General features: G+C 36.3%; 1 protein-coding gene across 2 annotated transcripts in view; it reads left to right on the plus strand.

Annotated features, from left to right (window-relative positions):
* The window catches only part of RSPRY1 (ring finger and SPRY domain containing 1), a 44,600-nt gene that overhangs the window by 5,513 nt on the left and 20,300 nt on the right, over positions 1 to 18,787 (plus strand). Inside the window, exons 1-7 of one of the 2 annotated variants that reach the window (XM_037816484.1) lie at positions 3,701 to 4,299; positions 4,870 to 5,371; positions 10,916 to 10,968; positions 11,961 to 12,073; positions 13,119 to 13,245; positions 16,067 to 16,125; positions 18,375 to 18,441. In XM_037816484.1, coding sequence (XP_037672412.1) covers positions 5,025 to 5,371; positions 10,916 to 10,968; positions 11,961 to 12,073; positions 13,119 to 13,245; positions 16,067 to 16,125; positions 18,375 to 18,441 — 766 coding nt within the window. In that variant the 5' untranslated portion in view covers positions 3,701 to 4,299; positions 4,870 to 5,024. Of the gene's footprint in view, positions 1 to 3,700; positions 4,300 to 4,869; positions 5,372 to 10,915; positions 10,969 to 11,960; positions 12,074 to 13,118; positions 13,246 to 16,066; positions 16,126 to 18,374; positions 18,442 to 18,787 lie in introns of those variants that run through there. The other variant, XM_037816483.1, reaches the window with a different exon arrangement.

The raw sequence follows: 18,787 nt of genomic DNA on the forward strand, positions 1-18,787 counted from the left end.
TAAGTTTTCCCCACTTTAAACACAATCTTCAGTAATAAAATTATAGTTTGGGGGTATCCTGCAGGATATTTTAAAAGTAAGTATATTTCTGGGTAATGTTCTCTATCTTGATAGGATCAGTTACACAGGTGTATACATTTGTCAAAACTCAGCACATGTATGTTTAAGATTTGTGCATTTCAATATATGAAAATTTTACCTCAAAAAGAAAATATTGAAGTCTAGTTAGTTATATACATGCTGAATTATTTAGGGGGAAGTAGACTGATGTTTGCAGTTTACTTTGGAATGCATAAAAATATTAGTTGAATTGATGATGAATAGAAATGCCATAAAGCAAGTACAGTAAAATGTTAATGGTGGTGATGCCAGAAGCTATCACTTGTAAGATACTCACTGTCTTAGGGAAAAATCTTAGAACATTTTCTAATGAGAGAAAGTCATTATAATTTCCAGTATGGTATATACACTGTTACTGATCATTCTATGTCATTTAGCCTTTGAGAGGGATTGGGGAGGAGGGGGGAATGCTGCATCCTATAACACTACTTTGGAATGATGAGGTAAATAGTAATTTGTGCCCAAAGTCTGTTTTTTCTTCCTTGTGGTTGTTCATTTAACCGGCTTCTCCTTTCTTGGCAGCATAAACCTGCTGCAGTCTTGTTTTCAAGGAAAAGAAAGTGTTCTTTCTGTCACTGAACTGAATTATGATTGAATGCAAGCAAATAGTTGAAGAGATGAATCATTGATTCCTGGACCATTTATAGAGAGAAATAGACTAGTACTATGTTGGACAAATGTTTTTGTGGTGAGCTGTTTATGATGGTAGAGGTTTGGTTTTCTACTGACAGTGAATACCAAAACCTCACTGCTTTGACACTAAACTTACCAAGAGCCCAAATTTGATTTTTTTTATTCTCTTGGAGCAGCTTTAAAAAATGTAAAAATCTAATAAATTATAAATGATATAGAAAAGGAGAGAATAGTCTTTAAAAAGAGAAGGATTAAGACTAATAATACTATGCTTCAGAGAAATGCATTTGCAAAGGAAATGTTTGATTATAATTTTCTCTTGCAGCAGAATGATTATCAAGAGTATAATAATTTAAAAGCATTGCCATTTATATGATAAGAAAAGGCTTTCTCCTAAGCAATGGCATACAGTGAAAAAAATGTTAAGTCAGTTGGTGACTGATTGCCACAGCCTCAGATCTATTACTTGTCTATATTTAAATTATGTGACTAACTTTTCTTTCCCTTCAAAATTGACTTGACTCTCTGATGCTAAGTTGTCTTCATGGTTAAGGTGAAGCATAATCTCTGGTCTTATTCATTTTCCATTCTATTCAGTCTGTCAACCCTTGGATGATATTTTTCCATAAGCAAGGTACCATCTAGATTCATTAAGATGTTTCATGGGGTGGATCTGATGGGGGGAAATGGTGCTATTTTTTTTTCACTGTGTTGGTAATATACTGTACATAATCACTAACGGATGATCAGTGTATTCTAATGGCTATTTTGATTGTCCTCTCTAAAGACCTATGTTCAACAATAGTTACAGTTCATTTTTCTGGAGAGATTGTCACTTTTGACCCTAAAAGAATCACCCTTTAGTATGGCCTTCATAGTGTTTCAGTTTGTCCCTTCATTCAGTCAGTAGGTCCTAGCTGCCATCAGAATCACCTAGGGAGCTTTTAAGAAAATGTATGTTTGGGTCACACCCTAGAAATTCTGATTCTGGCTATTTGTGTGAGACCAGGAATTTGAATTTTAATAAGGAGCCTAAATGATTCTCATACCACCAGTGGGATGATTAAGTTACAATCCCTTCTGAGGTTCTTAGCCTTAAAGTCTAGACAAAAGTGTAGATTTGATAAGTATAGATAAGTAAAAATTATTCAGTAAAGGGTAGATGAGTTCTATAAGAAGAGTTGGCTCTTCAGTACTAACTCAGATCTTACTCCAGAGTCCCCACCTCTCAGGTTACTTTGTTACTTCTGATTTATCAGCATGCACATTTTATAATAACATCTTGCATTTTGGGATCCACAAAGTGTTAGACATTTTGCCACGTTTTACATACATTATGTCATTTAAATCCTAACTATGGTTCCGTGAGGTAAGTACTATTACTAGCTCCATTTTTTTAAAGTGTGGAAACAGTCTTAGGTTTATTAGGATGATTTAGGAGGCATAGCTAATAAATACAGCAGGGCTGGGACTTGTGTCCGGGTCTGTCTGACTGCAAAACCTACGCACAGTTCTGTAGGTGGTCTCTGACAGCCTGTAAGCTCTGTAGGCAGTGTGTTACTGTCTTCAAACTATGATCTTTGGAAAGTGGGCCATATAATGCTTTTTTTGAATGAGATAAAACAAAGTGCTCCAAAGTATAATTGTTTAGCTTGATCACGCAACTTTTCCTACTCAGTTTCTTCTCTTAGAAAAGTATCATGAGTGGTTAGCATAATGGTACAGCAACTACTGATAAACCATAGTGTGGATTTCTGTACAGCCTTTAAACAGGATGATTTAGCTCTATGTGCTGGTATAGAAAGATGTGCTAAGTGATAAGAGCAAAGCACAGAAGAGTGCTTACAGCATTGTCCTAGTTAAGTTATTAAAAAAAAAAAAACAAAACTAAGTTGTAAGTGCATAATAAAAAGTGTGGAAGCAGACACATGAAGCTACTTTAGCAGGGGTTACCTCTAGGAAAGGAAATGGGCTTAAGAGGAACAGAAGAGGGACTTTCACTTTTTGTTCTATAGACTTGTGCAACATTTGTGTTTTTAAAGTGACATGTAATTTTGTAATTTGTAAAATAAGCAGATAATTATGTTAAAAATATAACACTTTAGGGGAAGTATTTCAAGGAAGTATTCTAGCAGCATGTGAGCTGGGCTACTGCCTGGTGGCAGACCTGCCGGAAAACCTTGGATTCTTTGCCTCCTCTCAACAGAATCATCCCAACAGCACCTTCTCCATGACCTTTCTGTGAGAAGGGCCAGAGCATGGCTTCTCCTTAAGTGTTGCTTTTAGTATTTCTCAGACAACAGCATGATTTATAAGATCAATAGAAACTTATATGAGAGATCCCTAAAAGGAGTTATTTTTGGTTTCTATCTTCTCTGTCCTTGTAAGCATTGAAATCTCTGGGTTATATACCCTGGCCCCCATGGTAGTGAGAATGGCCTTACTTCGTCTCCTTGCTGGTTTTTAAATATTATAAAAAATGTTTTCCAGCCAAGTCCTTACAGCTTTCTCCTACCTATATTTTAGTCACATCATTTAAAGTGCAATTTTCAAATATTGGAGAAGCCTGACTGAAAACATCTGTGGTGTGACTTGGCTCAGCCATTGCTGTTTTGGTAAACTCTGAGGGAGATTACGTCTGTTTCCTCCCTTCCTTTTCCCCTCCCTCCCCCCTCCCTCCTCTCCTTTCCACCCCTTTTATATGTGTATGTGTGTATTTAAATAATATATATTATATATTTACATATTATACTATATATTTTTATTTTATATATTTGTAATTTATATATATATATATATATATATATAATAAATTCTTTTTTCCCCCATCTATCTTCTTTTTCTTCTATTTTTCCCTATTGGCAGTCATTAAAATGGGCAAGTATTGAAAAAAAAAATGCTGCAATTCTATCTAGAATAATTATTTATCTTGCTTCTAATCCCATTTAATTATAAATTTTATTTATATCTATTCCTGAACCAATACTCAGAATGTGAGGACATAATTGTAAAGTAGCTAAATATTGAATAGAGGCTACATACTAGTGTTGTGTATTCCTTATATGTCCTAGTCTCCAGATCTGGGCATGATTTTCTACTTTTCATTACTATCCCCCTGTCTGTCAGTCTGCTGCTTCCAAATCTTGACTTCTTTTCAGAACCCAACCAGTTGCCAGCATAATGAAAAGCTGGTTCTGTCTTTAGGCTTTTTGATGATAAACATGCTTTGTGGAATGAGAATGGCTATCCATGAATTCCTGGAGAGCAGGAACTCTCTGCCTGTTCATCTTTGTTCTCCCAGTCTTAGCAAGGTGCCTGGCACAGGACGCGTAGTATTTGCAGACAAAGATAACTGGTGCATCCTTGTTCTTAACTTTGTAACAGATATGTTGTACAACAAACTGCTCATTGTGAAAATGTAACTTTGTGATACAAATTTGTCTTTCCCAAAACAGAGTCTTGCTTACATAACAGAAAAACTTTGTAACTACTTGTATGATATCTGTATATTCCTGAATCAACAATTGGGAGATCTATACAGTTTAGGTAATTTAAGTGGAACACTATCCTTTTATTCTTCTTGATATCAAATTGGTGCTATCACATTTGTATCATAGCCTTTTAACAACAAATATCTATAATTAGGTAATTTATTTGAAACATTAAATTTTACCATACTTTTAAATTAAGACAATTCATTTTTCTCCACAAAAGGAGCCACTGAAAAATTACACACATTATTTTAATGTATTTCTGTATAGATAGGAAGAACTGCATATACAGTTTTTAAAAAATCAATTGTATCTATCACAGAGTTTTAAGACCCATGAAAACAAAGTTTAATGAAAAAAATTCAATTGTAACTTCTGTGGTTCTTAGCAAGGTTATGGTTTAGCAGATCTACTGTAAAATAATGACAAAAATAAATTATCGATTGATTGTTATTATTCTGTTAGACAAAGATAATCTCTTTGTGTTGAAAACCTATAAAAATAAACCAAAGATGCATCATTGTAATACTGATGCCTATAAAAAATCAAGCCAGAAAAGCTTCAGTAATTGAGTGGTCAAGGCTCTCCAACTGATTTTCCTTTTCTTTTCCTCTTTTTCATTTAGAACTGCCACTGGATGACCAGGATTCCTTGTAGTTGATAATGTTGAACATCAGCTCCACAACTTTCTTTGGTATTCAGCTGTTAAAAACAAATAGGATGCAAATTCCTCAACTCCAGATTATGAAAATAGTACTTAGAAAACTGAAAATTATCTAAATGATTGTCTTTGGTTGGGCCGTGTTCTTAGTGAGCAGAAGCCTTGGCCAAGGTCTGCTGTTGACTCTTGAGGAGCACTTAGCCCACTTCCTGGGGACTAGAGGCACCACTACCATGGGCAATTCTTGTATCTGCCGAGATGACAGTGGAGCAGAAGACAGTGTTGACACCCAGCAGCAGCAGGCCGAGAACAGTGCAGTACCCACTGCTGACACAAGGAGCCAACCCCGGGACCCTGTTCGGCCACCAAGGAGGGGTCGAGGACCACATGAGCCCAGGAGAAAGAAACAAAATGTAGATGGACTGGTGCTGGACACACTGGCAGTAATACGGACTCTTGTAGATAAGTAAGTATCTGACTCACAACCACTTTTTATGTAATGAAAAGTGTTCTGCCAGAAACCATGACTTTTGGACTCCTTCAGTTCATTAGGATATATTCATCGAGCCTTGTGCTTAAAGGGCAAGGGACAATATTTTATTTCTCCTCTGATGGCAGAATAAATTATAAGGTTTCAGTTTTTACTTGTTAACATTTACTCCTATGTGGAAATGTCAAAACATTTCTGAAGCAGAAAACGCTAATTAAAGCTATGATCTTCATTAGAGGATATAATAAAAATAGAGTGACTTTGTGTTGCTACCTCTACAATAGGAAATGGTATTATGTAGATCACTGTCAATAGTGCTTGCCCATCTGTCTCACAGAGAGTCAAGATGAGTTGTTTTACTAAGAGCCTGGATGCACGCAACTTCTTTTGGCAACCTAAGGACATAAGTCTCTTATTTAGACCCTCTTTTGGTCCATTCGGGAAGCTTGAAAGTTAAAACTGCAGGGCACACCTGTACTTGTTTTGTTTTGTTTCCTGCTTTGTCTTACTCTTAAGAACAAAATCCTAGATTGAATAACAGTGAAATTAAAGGATGTTATTCCAGTTGAAAAATATTTTCACTTAAGATCACGTTGTTCTGTGGTTGAGAGCACAAGTTTTAGAACCATGATGGACCCAGGTTCAAATTCTGGCCCAGCCCTTTATGAGCTGCATGACTTTAAGTAAATAATTTCTCTAAGCCTTGGATTCCTCATCTATAAAAGAGGAATGATACTTTTCTTACAGGGCTTGTTATGAGATAATGTGCATAAAGCATTTACTATAGTGCCTTGCACATAACAATTATTCAGTAGTTGGTAGTAGTTTTTTAAAGTTATGTCTGGGTTCTTTTTGCTCCAGGCCCTGCTAGTGAGTTTAAATATATAGATCACATTTATAAAAATCCAGTTTTGTTCAGCTCCTCAAAAATTATAGCATAAAGCATATTATTCTATAGTGATTATTTTCCTTATTACTCATATCATAGAAATAGCTTTTGTTTTGCACATCTGCCCATGTGCTATAGAACATGCTTGGGAAAGGTGGTTCCTACAAATATTCTTCAAAACCAGTTCCCTAAGTTTATTAAAGTCAGCCTTTGAAGAAATTCTAGTACCTGAATTAATTTAAGTTAACATTAAAATATGCTTGTAGGAAATACCAATTGAATTCCAAATCTATGCCATTAACTTCCCCAAAACTCAAGCAAGGGGCTAGAAGCCGTTATATAAAGTATCTTCACTTGGACGTTTAACAGAATAACAAACCTTTGGGAATGCATTAGACTTCTCCATAAAGTACTGGATTTTTTGTTGATCTTCAAGGAGAATTTTTTTAAATCACTATTCCCTGTATTGTAAAATTGTAATGAAAAATTGTCCCTCCAAAATAAGGAAGTAAACCATGTGCAATGTTAATTTAAGCCCATTGGAAAAACAGGTGCAGACTAGAGTTTCCCATATTGTAATAGAGAGCAATTAGAGCAGGGCAGGGAGTGGGGAGAGAGGAGGCAGCAATGAGGTAGGAACTTTATTCCAAACCTCAGGACAAGATTTCAAATTGTAAGTGAAATTCTTGATTAAAGCACATAATTTGCTAACATGAGGCAAGTGGTGTACATTTAAATAACAACATAACTTTTACCTTAAACCTATTTTTACTGAATTATAGGCATAACTCTTCTGAGAATAGAAAAGTAAGGTAGATGTTTAGCAAATGGGGAAAGGACATTTTTGGAGAATATAATTACAAAACAGTTTGGAGAGTTTATAAACATGGAAGTATAGCTTGTTATTTAGAAGCTATTAAAAGAGAAGAACGTTACGGTCCATAAAGTTTATAGGGCTGTTGGAACCAAACATGAAAAATAGCACCAGAGGGCTTAGTAAGAATTATTCCTAAAATGATGTATGCAGATATTGCAACTATAAGATGATCTGTATTTATTGTCCTCTTCTCTCTACTTGTTTACTTAGGAAAGGATGACATTGATCTGAGAGGAGAGCACATTTCCTTATGCCATAGGGAGAGCCATTGTTGTGGGAAAGAGTTTTGTGGTGTTGGTTTCTAGTTTTCCATGACTTTGTTTTGAAATAAATCGCCTGTTTGCAGCATGTCTTTATATTCAGCTTTCTTCCCTCCACCCCACCTCCCCGTCTAAACCAAGTTCTTGCTCTAATTTTTGTTGTTCTTGTCTATTTTTAATCCTCTGCATCTTCAATCTAAAGTCGTATCTTCACTTCTGGAAATTTCTTGGCCATTATCTCTTTGAGTATTGCTTATGTTGTGTTCTGAGTGAATTCCTCAATATTCTGTTCCAATTCAGTAAATTTCTCTTTAACTCTGGACCATCTGGAATTATATCTTCTATTGAGTTTTTAATTTCAGTTACTATACTTCATTTCTAGGATTTCTGTTTTTTTATTTCACTCTTAATTTAAATCTGTCTTTGTTTCTTAATGTCATATTCCTTTAATTGTTCCTTTATCTCTGAGAATCTTAAACTTTATTTTTAAATCATTTTGAAGTTCTATTATTTGCATACTTTTGATAATGACTTTATCTTCAGATTGTTATTGGTCTTCAATATTCATATTTATTATTAATGTTTTTCCTACATGCTTTAGAACTTTAATTTGCAGATTCCTCCTGGTAGAAGCTTTTGCCCTCACTTGCCTGTGCATATGCTCTCTCTCATGCACATCTTGGCCTGTTGCTTTTGTTGTTATCTCCTTCTGGGTCCCAGGGACCCTCAGTCCATGACTGAACCAAAAATTGGTTGATCAAGGTTTCCGTCCTGCTGTAAGAAGTCCAAGTCCTGCATGGCTTTTTGTGTCACTCCAGACTTGCAGCTTTTTGCCAGTTGTAGCTTTTTTGAGCTCTCTTCACTGACAAGGGGTCCCCTGCCCCAGCATCACTTAGTGAGACTGGCTCCATCCCTTGCACATGGTGGGGTTTTGGTCCCCATTACCCTGCAAGGTGTAGAGCTTCTGTCACCCCTGCCCAGTTCCTGACCCAGAGCGCAGGAGTCTTATGGTTTTAGCTCCTGCCTCTCACCAAAAATTCTGCTTTGTTTTTGCTCCACAAAGGAGTTTATCTTGTTCTTTGACAATAGGAGTATATGTATGTCCTTTAAGTACCTCTACATAGAATTGAGGTGCTCATATTCCTTATTGGTCAGTAAGTCTTTGTCTTATTTCATTATTTTTCCCTCTTCCCTAATCCCATTCTCCTTTATATCACTTACCTCCATATTTCAGTAAGTCACCATTCTAGTGAATTCCAACCTGTCTGCCAGGTGTGTTTATCTCTGTATAGGAAGACTATTTATAGATAGTGTTTTGTGTGTGATTTTAAAAAATTATATAACTGATGTAGTTATACAAATCTCTTGTTTTTAACTTCTCTCAACATTATGTTTGAGACCTCTGTTGCTGTATATAAATCTACAGCACTGCTTCTGACTGCTAAAGAGTATTCCTTCCTGTGCTTTAAAGTACCTTATTTTATCCTTTCATCTGGTGATGGTCACTTCCAAATTTTTGTTCCTACGAATAACTGTGGTCAATGGTCTAATGTTCATCTATTTGTGAACCTGTTTAATAGTTTCTCTGGCATTGTTGACTGTATGCATACTTGATTTCATTGCTGCCAGATTGTTCTTCAGAAGTGTTTGCCTCCATCAGTTATATTGTTTAAAAAAAATTCTTTTCAATAATAGTATTCCTTTGTTATGAAAGGGCACAGGATACGTCAAACAACCAGCACCTAATGAGTGCCTGAAATGGACATAGTAATTCCCATATCACAGGGTTATTGTAAGGCTTAAATGACTTAAGACAATAGTTTTTTTTTTTTTTTTCACTGTCTTTTATTTTTTTTTTTATCATCATTTTATTGAGATATATTCACATACCACGCAGTCATACAAAACAAATTGTACTTTCGATTGTTTACAGTACCATTACATAGTTGTACATTCATCACCTAAATCAATCCCTGACACCTTCATTAGCACACACACAAAAATAACAAGAATAATAATTAGAGTGAAAAAAAGCAATTGAAGTAAAAAAGAACACTGGGTACCTTTGTCTGTTTGTTTGCTTCCCCTACTTTTCTACACATCGATCCATAAACTAGACAAAGTGGAGTTTGGTCCTTATGGCATTCCCAATCCCACTGTCACCCCTCATAAGCTACATTTTTATACAACTGTCTTCGAGATTCATGGGTTCTGGGTTGTAGTTTAATAGTTTCAGGTATCCACCACCAGCTACCCCAATTCTTTAGAACCTAAAAAAGGTTGTCTAAAGTGTGCGTAAGAGTGCCCACCAGAGTGATCTCTCGGCTCGTTTTGGAATCTCTCTGCCACTGAAGCTTATTTCATTTCCTTTCACATCCCCCTTTTGGTCAAGAAGATGTTCTCCATCCCACGATGCCGGGTCTACATTCCTCCCCGGGAGTCATATTCCACGTTGCCAGGGAGATTCACTTCCCTGGGTGTCTGATCCCACGTAGGGGGGAGGGCAGTGATTTCACCTTTCAAGTTGGCTTAGCCAGAGAGAGAGGGCCACATCTGAGCAACAAAGAGGCATTCAGGAGGAGACTCTTAGGCACAAATACAGGGCGGCCTAGCCTCTCCTTTGCAGCAACCATCTTCCCAAGGGTAAAACTTATGGTAGAGGGCTCAACCCATCAAACCACCAGTCCCCTATGTCTGTGGTCAAAGACAATAGTTTTTGTACTGTTTTTCTTTTTCCCTATAGTAAAACAGAAAACCACAATATGTAAAACAAACAAATGGTGAGTATATTCTTTAAGTAATGCAATTTAACATAGTTTGATGGAAAATATTTCATTATTAAAATTCCTCTAAAGCACCTCCTTATGGTTTCTGGGCTCGCAGTTTGAAATCCCATTGAATTAAGGTATGTAATACCATTTTAGAGCAGCATCTAGTAATATTAAATGGTTCCTCAATTAAGTTTTGTTTCCTTTTGTTCCAACACCATTTTATGAAGTTTAAGCATGTAGGGATATTTCCCAGAAGAAAACTTAAAAATGAAGATGTTATGTCTACCCTTGCTTCCATAAGTTCTCAGTTGGGGTTGTCTCTTCCTGGCCTTTCTTTAAGGTATGTATGAGGAAGATGATGTTAACCTTCCTGGTTTGTCTCGACTGATATTGAGTCCCTGAAGGTAAAGCAGAGAGTAGGCTCTGGTCTCCAGTTTTAATCCTCTGGCTTTTTCCTTGGACTACATGGTGGTCTGTGTATATGCCCATCTGCCCATTTTGTTTATGGGCTATCATAGACAGTGACCTTGGACAATGAGTACGTATAGTATGCATTTGTCCTTAGAAGTTGTAGTTCTGCCATATCTTTTCCATCCCTTCCCCTAAATTCATTCATGTCCATTTCTTCTCTTTTTCTACCCCCATACTTCCAGTTTGAATTTTTACTTGGAGTTGTCATTTATTATTTCCTCAAGTTTGATGTCTTGAATGTTTGTTTTACAGTGATCAGGAACCTCCCTATTCAATGATTACGTTGCATGAAATGGCAGAAACAGGTATTTTTAAAGTTTTTTTTTTTAATATTTCTTAAAGAGTTAATGATTATGAAGAAATGTTACTGTCTTTTTTCCCGCCAATTAAAAGAAACGCTTGCTCTTGAGAAGTATGGCATTACTAATTTCATACTATGAAATATGTAGATTGGGCCTAGAAAATGTTCTTTTAAATGGCTCTTTTGCTGTCTCTCTCCCAGTATTTTCAGCCAGTGAGTGTTAAGTACTGGGAAACTGAGTTGGACTTGCAGGTCCTGCTTACTTTTCAGTCTCTCATTTTACAGGATATAGTCCAAAATTAGATTTTTCTTGTCATCCAAGGGAACCACAGATATCTACATTTTATTTATGGAACATCCCTTTTCAATGTCCTTTAACTCTGTAATGACTGTCCTACAGTATTGCAAAGATACTTAGCATACACAACAGAAATAAAAGGCCCTTAGTCTCTGGAAATTTTACTGTACATGTATAGTAAACACTGTATGTTGCAAACTAGCTATGTAGCTGCACCTCTCAGTGATGGTTTTATCACACTTGAAATTATAAAAATATTATGTGGTTTTTTTTGGTTAGTTTTTGTTTTTTGTTATAGGTCTTTGACTATAACTGTTCTAGATGGTGAAGATAATTTTTTTTCATTGTCCCTCAATTTCCTAAGCATTCTAAAGATAGAACCAACTGTTCAACATTATTTAATCTTCTCAGTGAACTCTGTAGTGAATGAGATGCTTAAAACTATTTTAATCATAATTTGAGACCCAAGTACCATAGCTTGAATTTTCTCCAAATCAAGATGCCTAAGAATCTCCAGATTCCTGTAAATAGTATTCTTTGACTCCATCATGTTGACTAGCAACTGATTTTGTCCATGTCAAGTATTAGCTACTTAAAAGCTACAGGATGAAGGCCTCTTGTGTGACTTTATGTTATTAAAAGTTTTCACATGTTTAAAATAGTGGCTCTATTGTATAATCTTCTTGATTTTTTCATAGATGAAGGATGGTTGGATGTTGTCCAGTCTTTAATTAGAGTTATTCCATTGGAAGATCCATTAGGACCAGCTGTTATAACATTGTTACTAGATGAATGTCCACTGCCAACTAAAGTAAGTTAATACCTATCTTTTATGAAAAGTTATCTATGCTTAAGCCCAGGATGAATGGTCACAAAGACGATTTGATATAATGCATTTCTTCTTTATATTTTTGGGACCCTGTTTTATTCAAATTTACTCATGTAAATTTGTTTTTTATTGCTAATGAAATGCTACATCTTCTTTGTATTCATTAGCTTACTATGAAGGCTTTAGTTTAAAACTTAAAAATATTGAAAATAAAAGCACATATCTGAAATAGCTATCTTTGTTCTAAAACTAGAAGAGAATGTTCAACAGCTCAGCTGATTTTCTTATCTTTCACTAAGCAATTTCCTCATAACAAAAGTTTTTTGAACATTTTCTACTAAGGAAAAACTATACTGAAAGCGTTTTTGAGTCTTATTCAAACATATTAAGGATTAGTATAACCTCGATTATGGAACAAAAGTAGTGCACTTTAATTGCCTTAGTCCATATGGTCTACTGAATCCTTTTTTAATTTTTTTAAATTTGGATTCTGGCATCTTTCATTTGTCTGTTTAACCTTCAAACATTTGGGACAGCATGGAAAAATGTATGGACAGAAGGGAAAAGTCTTTGGCTTTATTATTGATTAATTGACTTTTTCCTAGGTTTATAAGAAGTTTCTATTTTAATTTGCTTGGGAAATTCTGGTAAGATTTGTTTTTGCTTGGCAAAAAAAAAAAATTTTGGAAAAGTAACTTTTTACTTCAGTGTCCCTAAACCTTAATGCTAGTGATTGATCATATTTGCATTTGGGTGGATTTAATCTGTTTAATTATTCAAAAGTATATAGCATATATTTGATACAGCTGGTACATTTAGAGTAAAATGGGATCTGGAATGCATGTAACTTTCAGGTTGATCAAATAATATTTTCCGTCAATGATGATATAATTGGGTACATTATTTTAGTTTTGTATGATGATTCTAAGTTTATTTAACACCTGCATATATCTTGTATATCAAAAAATTACCTTGGAAAGAACTGAGTAGTGTCTGTATCAAGTCCACTTGTACATTATGTTTTTAGGATGCACTCCAGAAATTGACTGAAATTCTCAATTTGAATGGAGAAGTAGCTTGCCAGGACGCAGGCCATCCTGCCAAACACAGGAACACATCTGCAGTCCTGGGCTGCTTGGCTGAGAAACTAGCAGGTAACTCGGGGAAACTCCACAGAGGCATATATTAAGTTGTTTGACATTAAGGGGAAGTGGCACTTGCAAGTCTTTGATCAAACCTGCTGTGCCAGAAAGAAATGTCTTTAAAAAAATCAAGGAACAGGGACTAACTGGAAAAAAAAAAATTTACTCAAAGACTACAGAGGTAAGTCCACTCAACTGGAAAAGATTAGTCTCTTCAACAAACGGTGCTCGGAAAACTGGATATCCATATGCAGAAGAATGAAGGTGAATACCTATCTCATACCATATATAAAAATCAATTCAGAATGGATCAAATACTTAAATATAAGAACCCAAACTGTAAAACTCCTAGAAGAAAACATAGAGAAGCATCTCCAAGACCTCATGTTAGGCAATAGTTTCTTAGACTTTACACCAAAAGCACGAGCAACAGAAGAAAAAATTGGTAAAAGGGATCCCATCAAAATTAAAAACTTTGTGCCTCAAAGGACTTTATCATGAAAATCAAAAGACAACCTACAGAATGGGAGAAAATATTTGGAAGCCTTGTGTCTGGTAAGGGCTTAATATCCAAAATACATAGAGAGATCCTGCAACTCAACCACAAAAAAGACAACCCACTTAAAAATGGGCAATAGATTTGAATAGAAATTTCTCCAAAGAAGATATACAAATGGCCAAAAAGAACATGAAAATATGCTCAGTGTCATTAGTCATTAGAGAAATGCAAGTCAAAACCACGAGATACCATTTCATACTCACTAGAATGGCTACTGTTAAAAAAATGGAAAATAACTGTTGGCGCAGATGAGGAGAAATAGGAACGCTCATTCATTGTTGATCAGAATGTAAAATGGTGGGACACTGTGGAAAACAGTTTGGTGGTTCCATGGAAAGTTAAACATAGAAGATGACCTGATAATCTCATTTCTTGCTATATACCTAAAAGAACTGAAAGCAGATACTGGAACAGATATTTGCACACTGATGTTCATAGCGACATTATTCACAGTTGCCCAAAAATGTAAGCAACCCAGGTGTCCATCAGCCAAAGAATGGATAAACAAAATGTGCTGTATAGATAAAATGGAATATTATTCAGCCATAAAAAAATAAATAAGGAATGAAGTTCTGATACATTCAACAACATGCATGAACCTTGAAGACATTATGTTGAGTGAAATAAACCAGACACAAAAGGACAAATATTGTATGATCTCGCTGATAAGAAATAATCAGAATACACAAATTCATAGAGTCAGAAACTAGAATACAGGTTACCAAGGGCCAGGATAGGGGTAGAGAATAGGAGTAAATAGAGTTATAGAATTTCTGTTTGAGGTGATGGAAAAGTTTCATTAATGGATGGTGGTGATGGTAGCACAGCATTGTGAATATAGTTAACAGCAATAAATTACATATTTAAATGTGGTTGTTCTAGTTTGCTAATGCTGCCGGAATGCAAAACACCAAAGATGGATTGGCTTTTATAGAAGGGGGTTTATTTGGTTACACAGTTACAGTCTTAAGGCCATAAAGTGTCCAAGGTAAAACATCAGCAGTCGGGTACCTTCACTGGAGGACGGCCAGTGGTGTCCGGAAAACCTCTGTTAGCTGGGAAGGCATGTGGCTGGTGTCTGCTCCAAAGTTCTGGTTTCAAAATGGCTTTCTCCCAGGACATTCCTCTCTAGGCTCCAATTCCTCAAAAATGTCACTCTTAGTTGCACTTGGGATATTTGTCCTCTCTCAGCTTCTCTGGAGCAAGAGTCTGCTTTCAACAGCCATCTTCAAACTGTCTCTTATCTGCAGCTCCTGTGCTTTCTTCAAAGTGTCCCTCTTAGCTGTAGCTTCTCTTCAAAACATCACTCACAGCTGCACTGAGTTCCTTCTGTTTGTCAGCTCATTTATATGGCTCTGCTGATCAAGGCCCACCCTGAGTGATTGGGGCCACACCTCCATGGAAATTATCTCATAAGAGTTATCACCTACAGTTGGGTAGGGCGCATTTCCGTGCAAACAACCTAATCCAAACGTTCCAACTTAATCCCCACTAATATGTCTGTTCCACAAGATTGCATTAAAGAATATGACTTTTTCTGGGGGACATAATACATTCAAACCAGCACAGTGGTTAAAAGGGTAACTTTTGGGGCATATATGTTACTAGAGTAAAAATTTTTTTGAAAAATCAAGGGACAGGGACTAACTAGAAAAAAATAATTACTCAAAGACCACAGAGGTAAATGTACTCTACTTTAGCTTTGGGTATTTTCAGAGGGAAAAAATTTTTTTTAAGTTTTACTTATTTGCTTTACGATTAAGAATAAAGGAAAAAACTAAATTCAGTATAACAAATAAAGATATGTACCCCCACGCTTGTTTAGCTAGGTAATGGAGAGATTAGGAAAAGGAGGAAAGGAACTTTAGATTGGGTCTATTCCTGAGAAGCAGATATTTAACTTTGTTTATGACTATAACAAATTTTAGGAAAGTAAATATCAAAGTGCAGGTGAACAGCTCAGCTAGTTACACTATTTATAGTGGAAGAAACAATGGATTAGAAATCAGAACACATGGTTGCTGGTTCAGACTTGGCCATGTGCTCCGCAGATGACCTGGAGTAAGTCACCTACCTCTGTGGGCTTAGTTCCTCTAGCTGTTTAATGGAGCTGGTAATATTCAGAACCTGAGAGGGTTAAGCATGAATGAGATAATATGCATGCAAGTATTTTGTAAAAGGTAGAGGTTCCCAAAACAGCTTTAATGTTATTAGTTACTGATTTAAAATAATATAGCACATTTAATTCTATCCAATGTTTTTGTTTTTGTCTAGGTCCTGCAAGTATAGGTTTACTCAGCCCAGGAATACTGGAATATTTGCTACAGTGTCTGGTAAGTGAGATATCAAAGTTACATATTCTAAGTCATGAATTGTGCATTTTTTCAAATTGCCAGCATATCCATTGGCACAGAGAATGGAATCAGTTATAAAGTTTATTTGCAGGTGTTTCCTGAGCTTTTATTTATTTCCTCCTATCTTTACTACATATGTGTGGTTGGGATAGAAATTTATTAGAAGCAAACACAGCTGAATTGGTCTGGTTTTAAACTTAGTCATAAGATGGCTGCTGTGATCAACTTTTTTCGTCGTTGAAATCTGCCACAGTGGAAACAAATTGCATGGGATTCTAAGTCAGAAGACTTGTCAGATTCCCAGTGGATATAAATCTCTACTGTTACCCTCCCCCCCCTTCCAGAACTGCTCTTAAAACTGTTGGCATTTGAATATTTGATATTGTATTTGTGAAGCTTGTAGTTTGCTAATAAGGCTGTGCTTTTCAATCTCACACTGCTGGACTGCTGTCTTGACTGGTTTTATTTCTAAAAGTTATTTTTGCACACCTAGTGAGTATCAACTTTTTTAAAACTCTGATCTAAAATATCTTATTTTACAACACCCACATAGTATGTGCTTAAAACACGTATTAACACCGTGCTAACTGTTGGGATATAGAAGTAGTATAATAGCACTTTGCCCCCAACAAGTTTAGTGGCTAGTTGAGGGAGCAGAACTACTCAGACAAGACAGTAAGCCTCATTTTGACAGGTAGTGATCAAGGACAAAATTGCTTCCTTCAAACAAAGTGCCACAGGAGTTCTGAGGAGGTGATAGAGGTGGGATAGTTAGGAGAGACTTCCTGATGAAGGTGGGTCATACCAGAGGGGGGATAATTGGGTTTCTAGGCTAAGGGAACATTACAAGCAGAAGCCCAGAGACAGCAGTGACCATGTTCCTGGCATGTTGCAGTGAATTACTGACTAGAGATGACAGGGTTCAGGGATAGAAGGACATAAGACTGAGAAGCCAGGGTGGGGGGAGAGTTCAGGACCTAAAAACCAGGCCGAGGGATTGAGAATAGATATGGCAAGAAATAGGAGGCTGAGCAGACTCTGCAGTCAGGGAGGTTGGTGGTTATGTGAGCTTTGCAGAACTTAGTTGGGCACCAGGGAAGTGACTGGGAATCATCTGATGTTCCTAGAGCTCTATCAGAAGCTCTTAATGTAGCTGTGGTAAAGAATGGTGATGGTAAGTATGTGATGTTAAGCAGATAGAACAGTCTTTAAATGTGAACACATCTGACATGAACTTAAGTCTAACAAAAGTACCCACTTGTTCCTCTCTCCCACCAATCAGGGAACAGACTGAAAACTAACCCATTAGTTGTTAATTACATTATTTATAATTTTGGGACTCAGTGGTGATGAATGGATCTTCTTAGGGTTCTTAGGGTCATTTTTAGCTACAATTCTGGGTTTCTAGTTTGTTTGTTTAAATGACTGTAAGAATCAGTGTTATTTTGTTTAACTAAATCTTAACTAAGTTAAAAACCATGATGCATTTAATAAGATACTGTATTAGTTAGGGTTCTCTAGGGAAACAGAATCAAAAGATTTCTGTAAATAAGAGATTTTATAAAAGTGCCTCACGCAACTGTGGGGATGCACGAGTCTCAAGTCCACAGAGCAGGCAGCAAGCTGGCAACTCTGATGAAGGTCTTCGATGAACTCCCCAGGAGAGGCCAGCTGGCTGAAGCAGAAGTGAGAGGTCTCTCTCTTCTCCCTTATAAGTCTTCAACTGATTGGATTAAATCCAGCTGATTGAATTATCTCATTGCGGAAGTATTGAATTTTCTCTTTGCGGAAGATACTGCCGCCTTGTTGTAATCAGCCACAGATGCAATCAATTGACTTATGATTTAATAAACTAGCCTCTGGTTTATTAGCCAGCCACAAATGTCCTTGCAGTTATAGTTAGGCCAGTGCTTGTTTGACTAGACAACTGGGCACCATCACCTGGCCAAATTGACACATGAATCTAAACATCACAGATACTTTGAAAGTTTTATTAAAATTCTAACCCAGTGACTTCAGAAAAAATATATAAGATCAAGAGACTCTTTGTCATTATTAACAATATTAGCCAAATGGATAAACTAGTACTTGAATGAGTTAAACTTTTCTGAATGTTCAAAAAAAATCTAGCACATATTGGACCAGAAAATGAAATTGATAACTTGCTGCCTCTGCAGGGGAATGATGTTTGTTGTTGTTTTTATATGTCTTTATCTTTTGTCTTTCAGAAGTTACAGTCCCACCCCACAGTCATGCTTTTTGCACTTATCGCACTGGAAAAGTTTGCACAGACAAGTAGGTATAGTGACTTCTTGCACTAATGAGCTTTTATATTTGTTGCTAAAAATACTATTTTTCTTAATTACTGAATGAGCCTATGCTTTGATCAACCATGCATACATTCTGGCCAGTGAGTTATAACAAGGACAAAGGCAAGGATTTTCTTGCATAAGAGTCAAAACATAGTGGCCATGATTACCCACTTTTTATAGGTAAAAATTTAGTGATGGGGTTGCTGCTTGCTAGTAAGCAGTCAAAGCTCTTTGGCTATGCCATTCCTATAAACAATAAAAGAAGTCCATTCTAGTCTCTAAATCCAAGTGCCTTACCTCGCTCTTTACCACTACTAATCTGCCCAGCA

This window comes from Choloepus didactylus, chromosome 22 (genome assembly GCF_015220235.1).
Source record: "Choloepus didactylus isolate mChoDid1 chromosome 22, mChoDid1.pri, whole genome shotgun sequence".
NCBI lineage: Eukaryota > Metazoa > Chordata > Mammalia > Pilosa > Megalonychidae > Choloepus > Choloepus didactylus.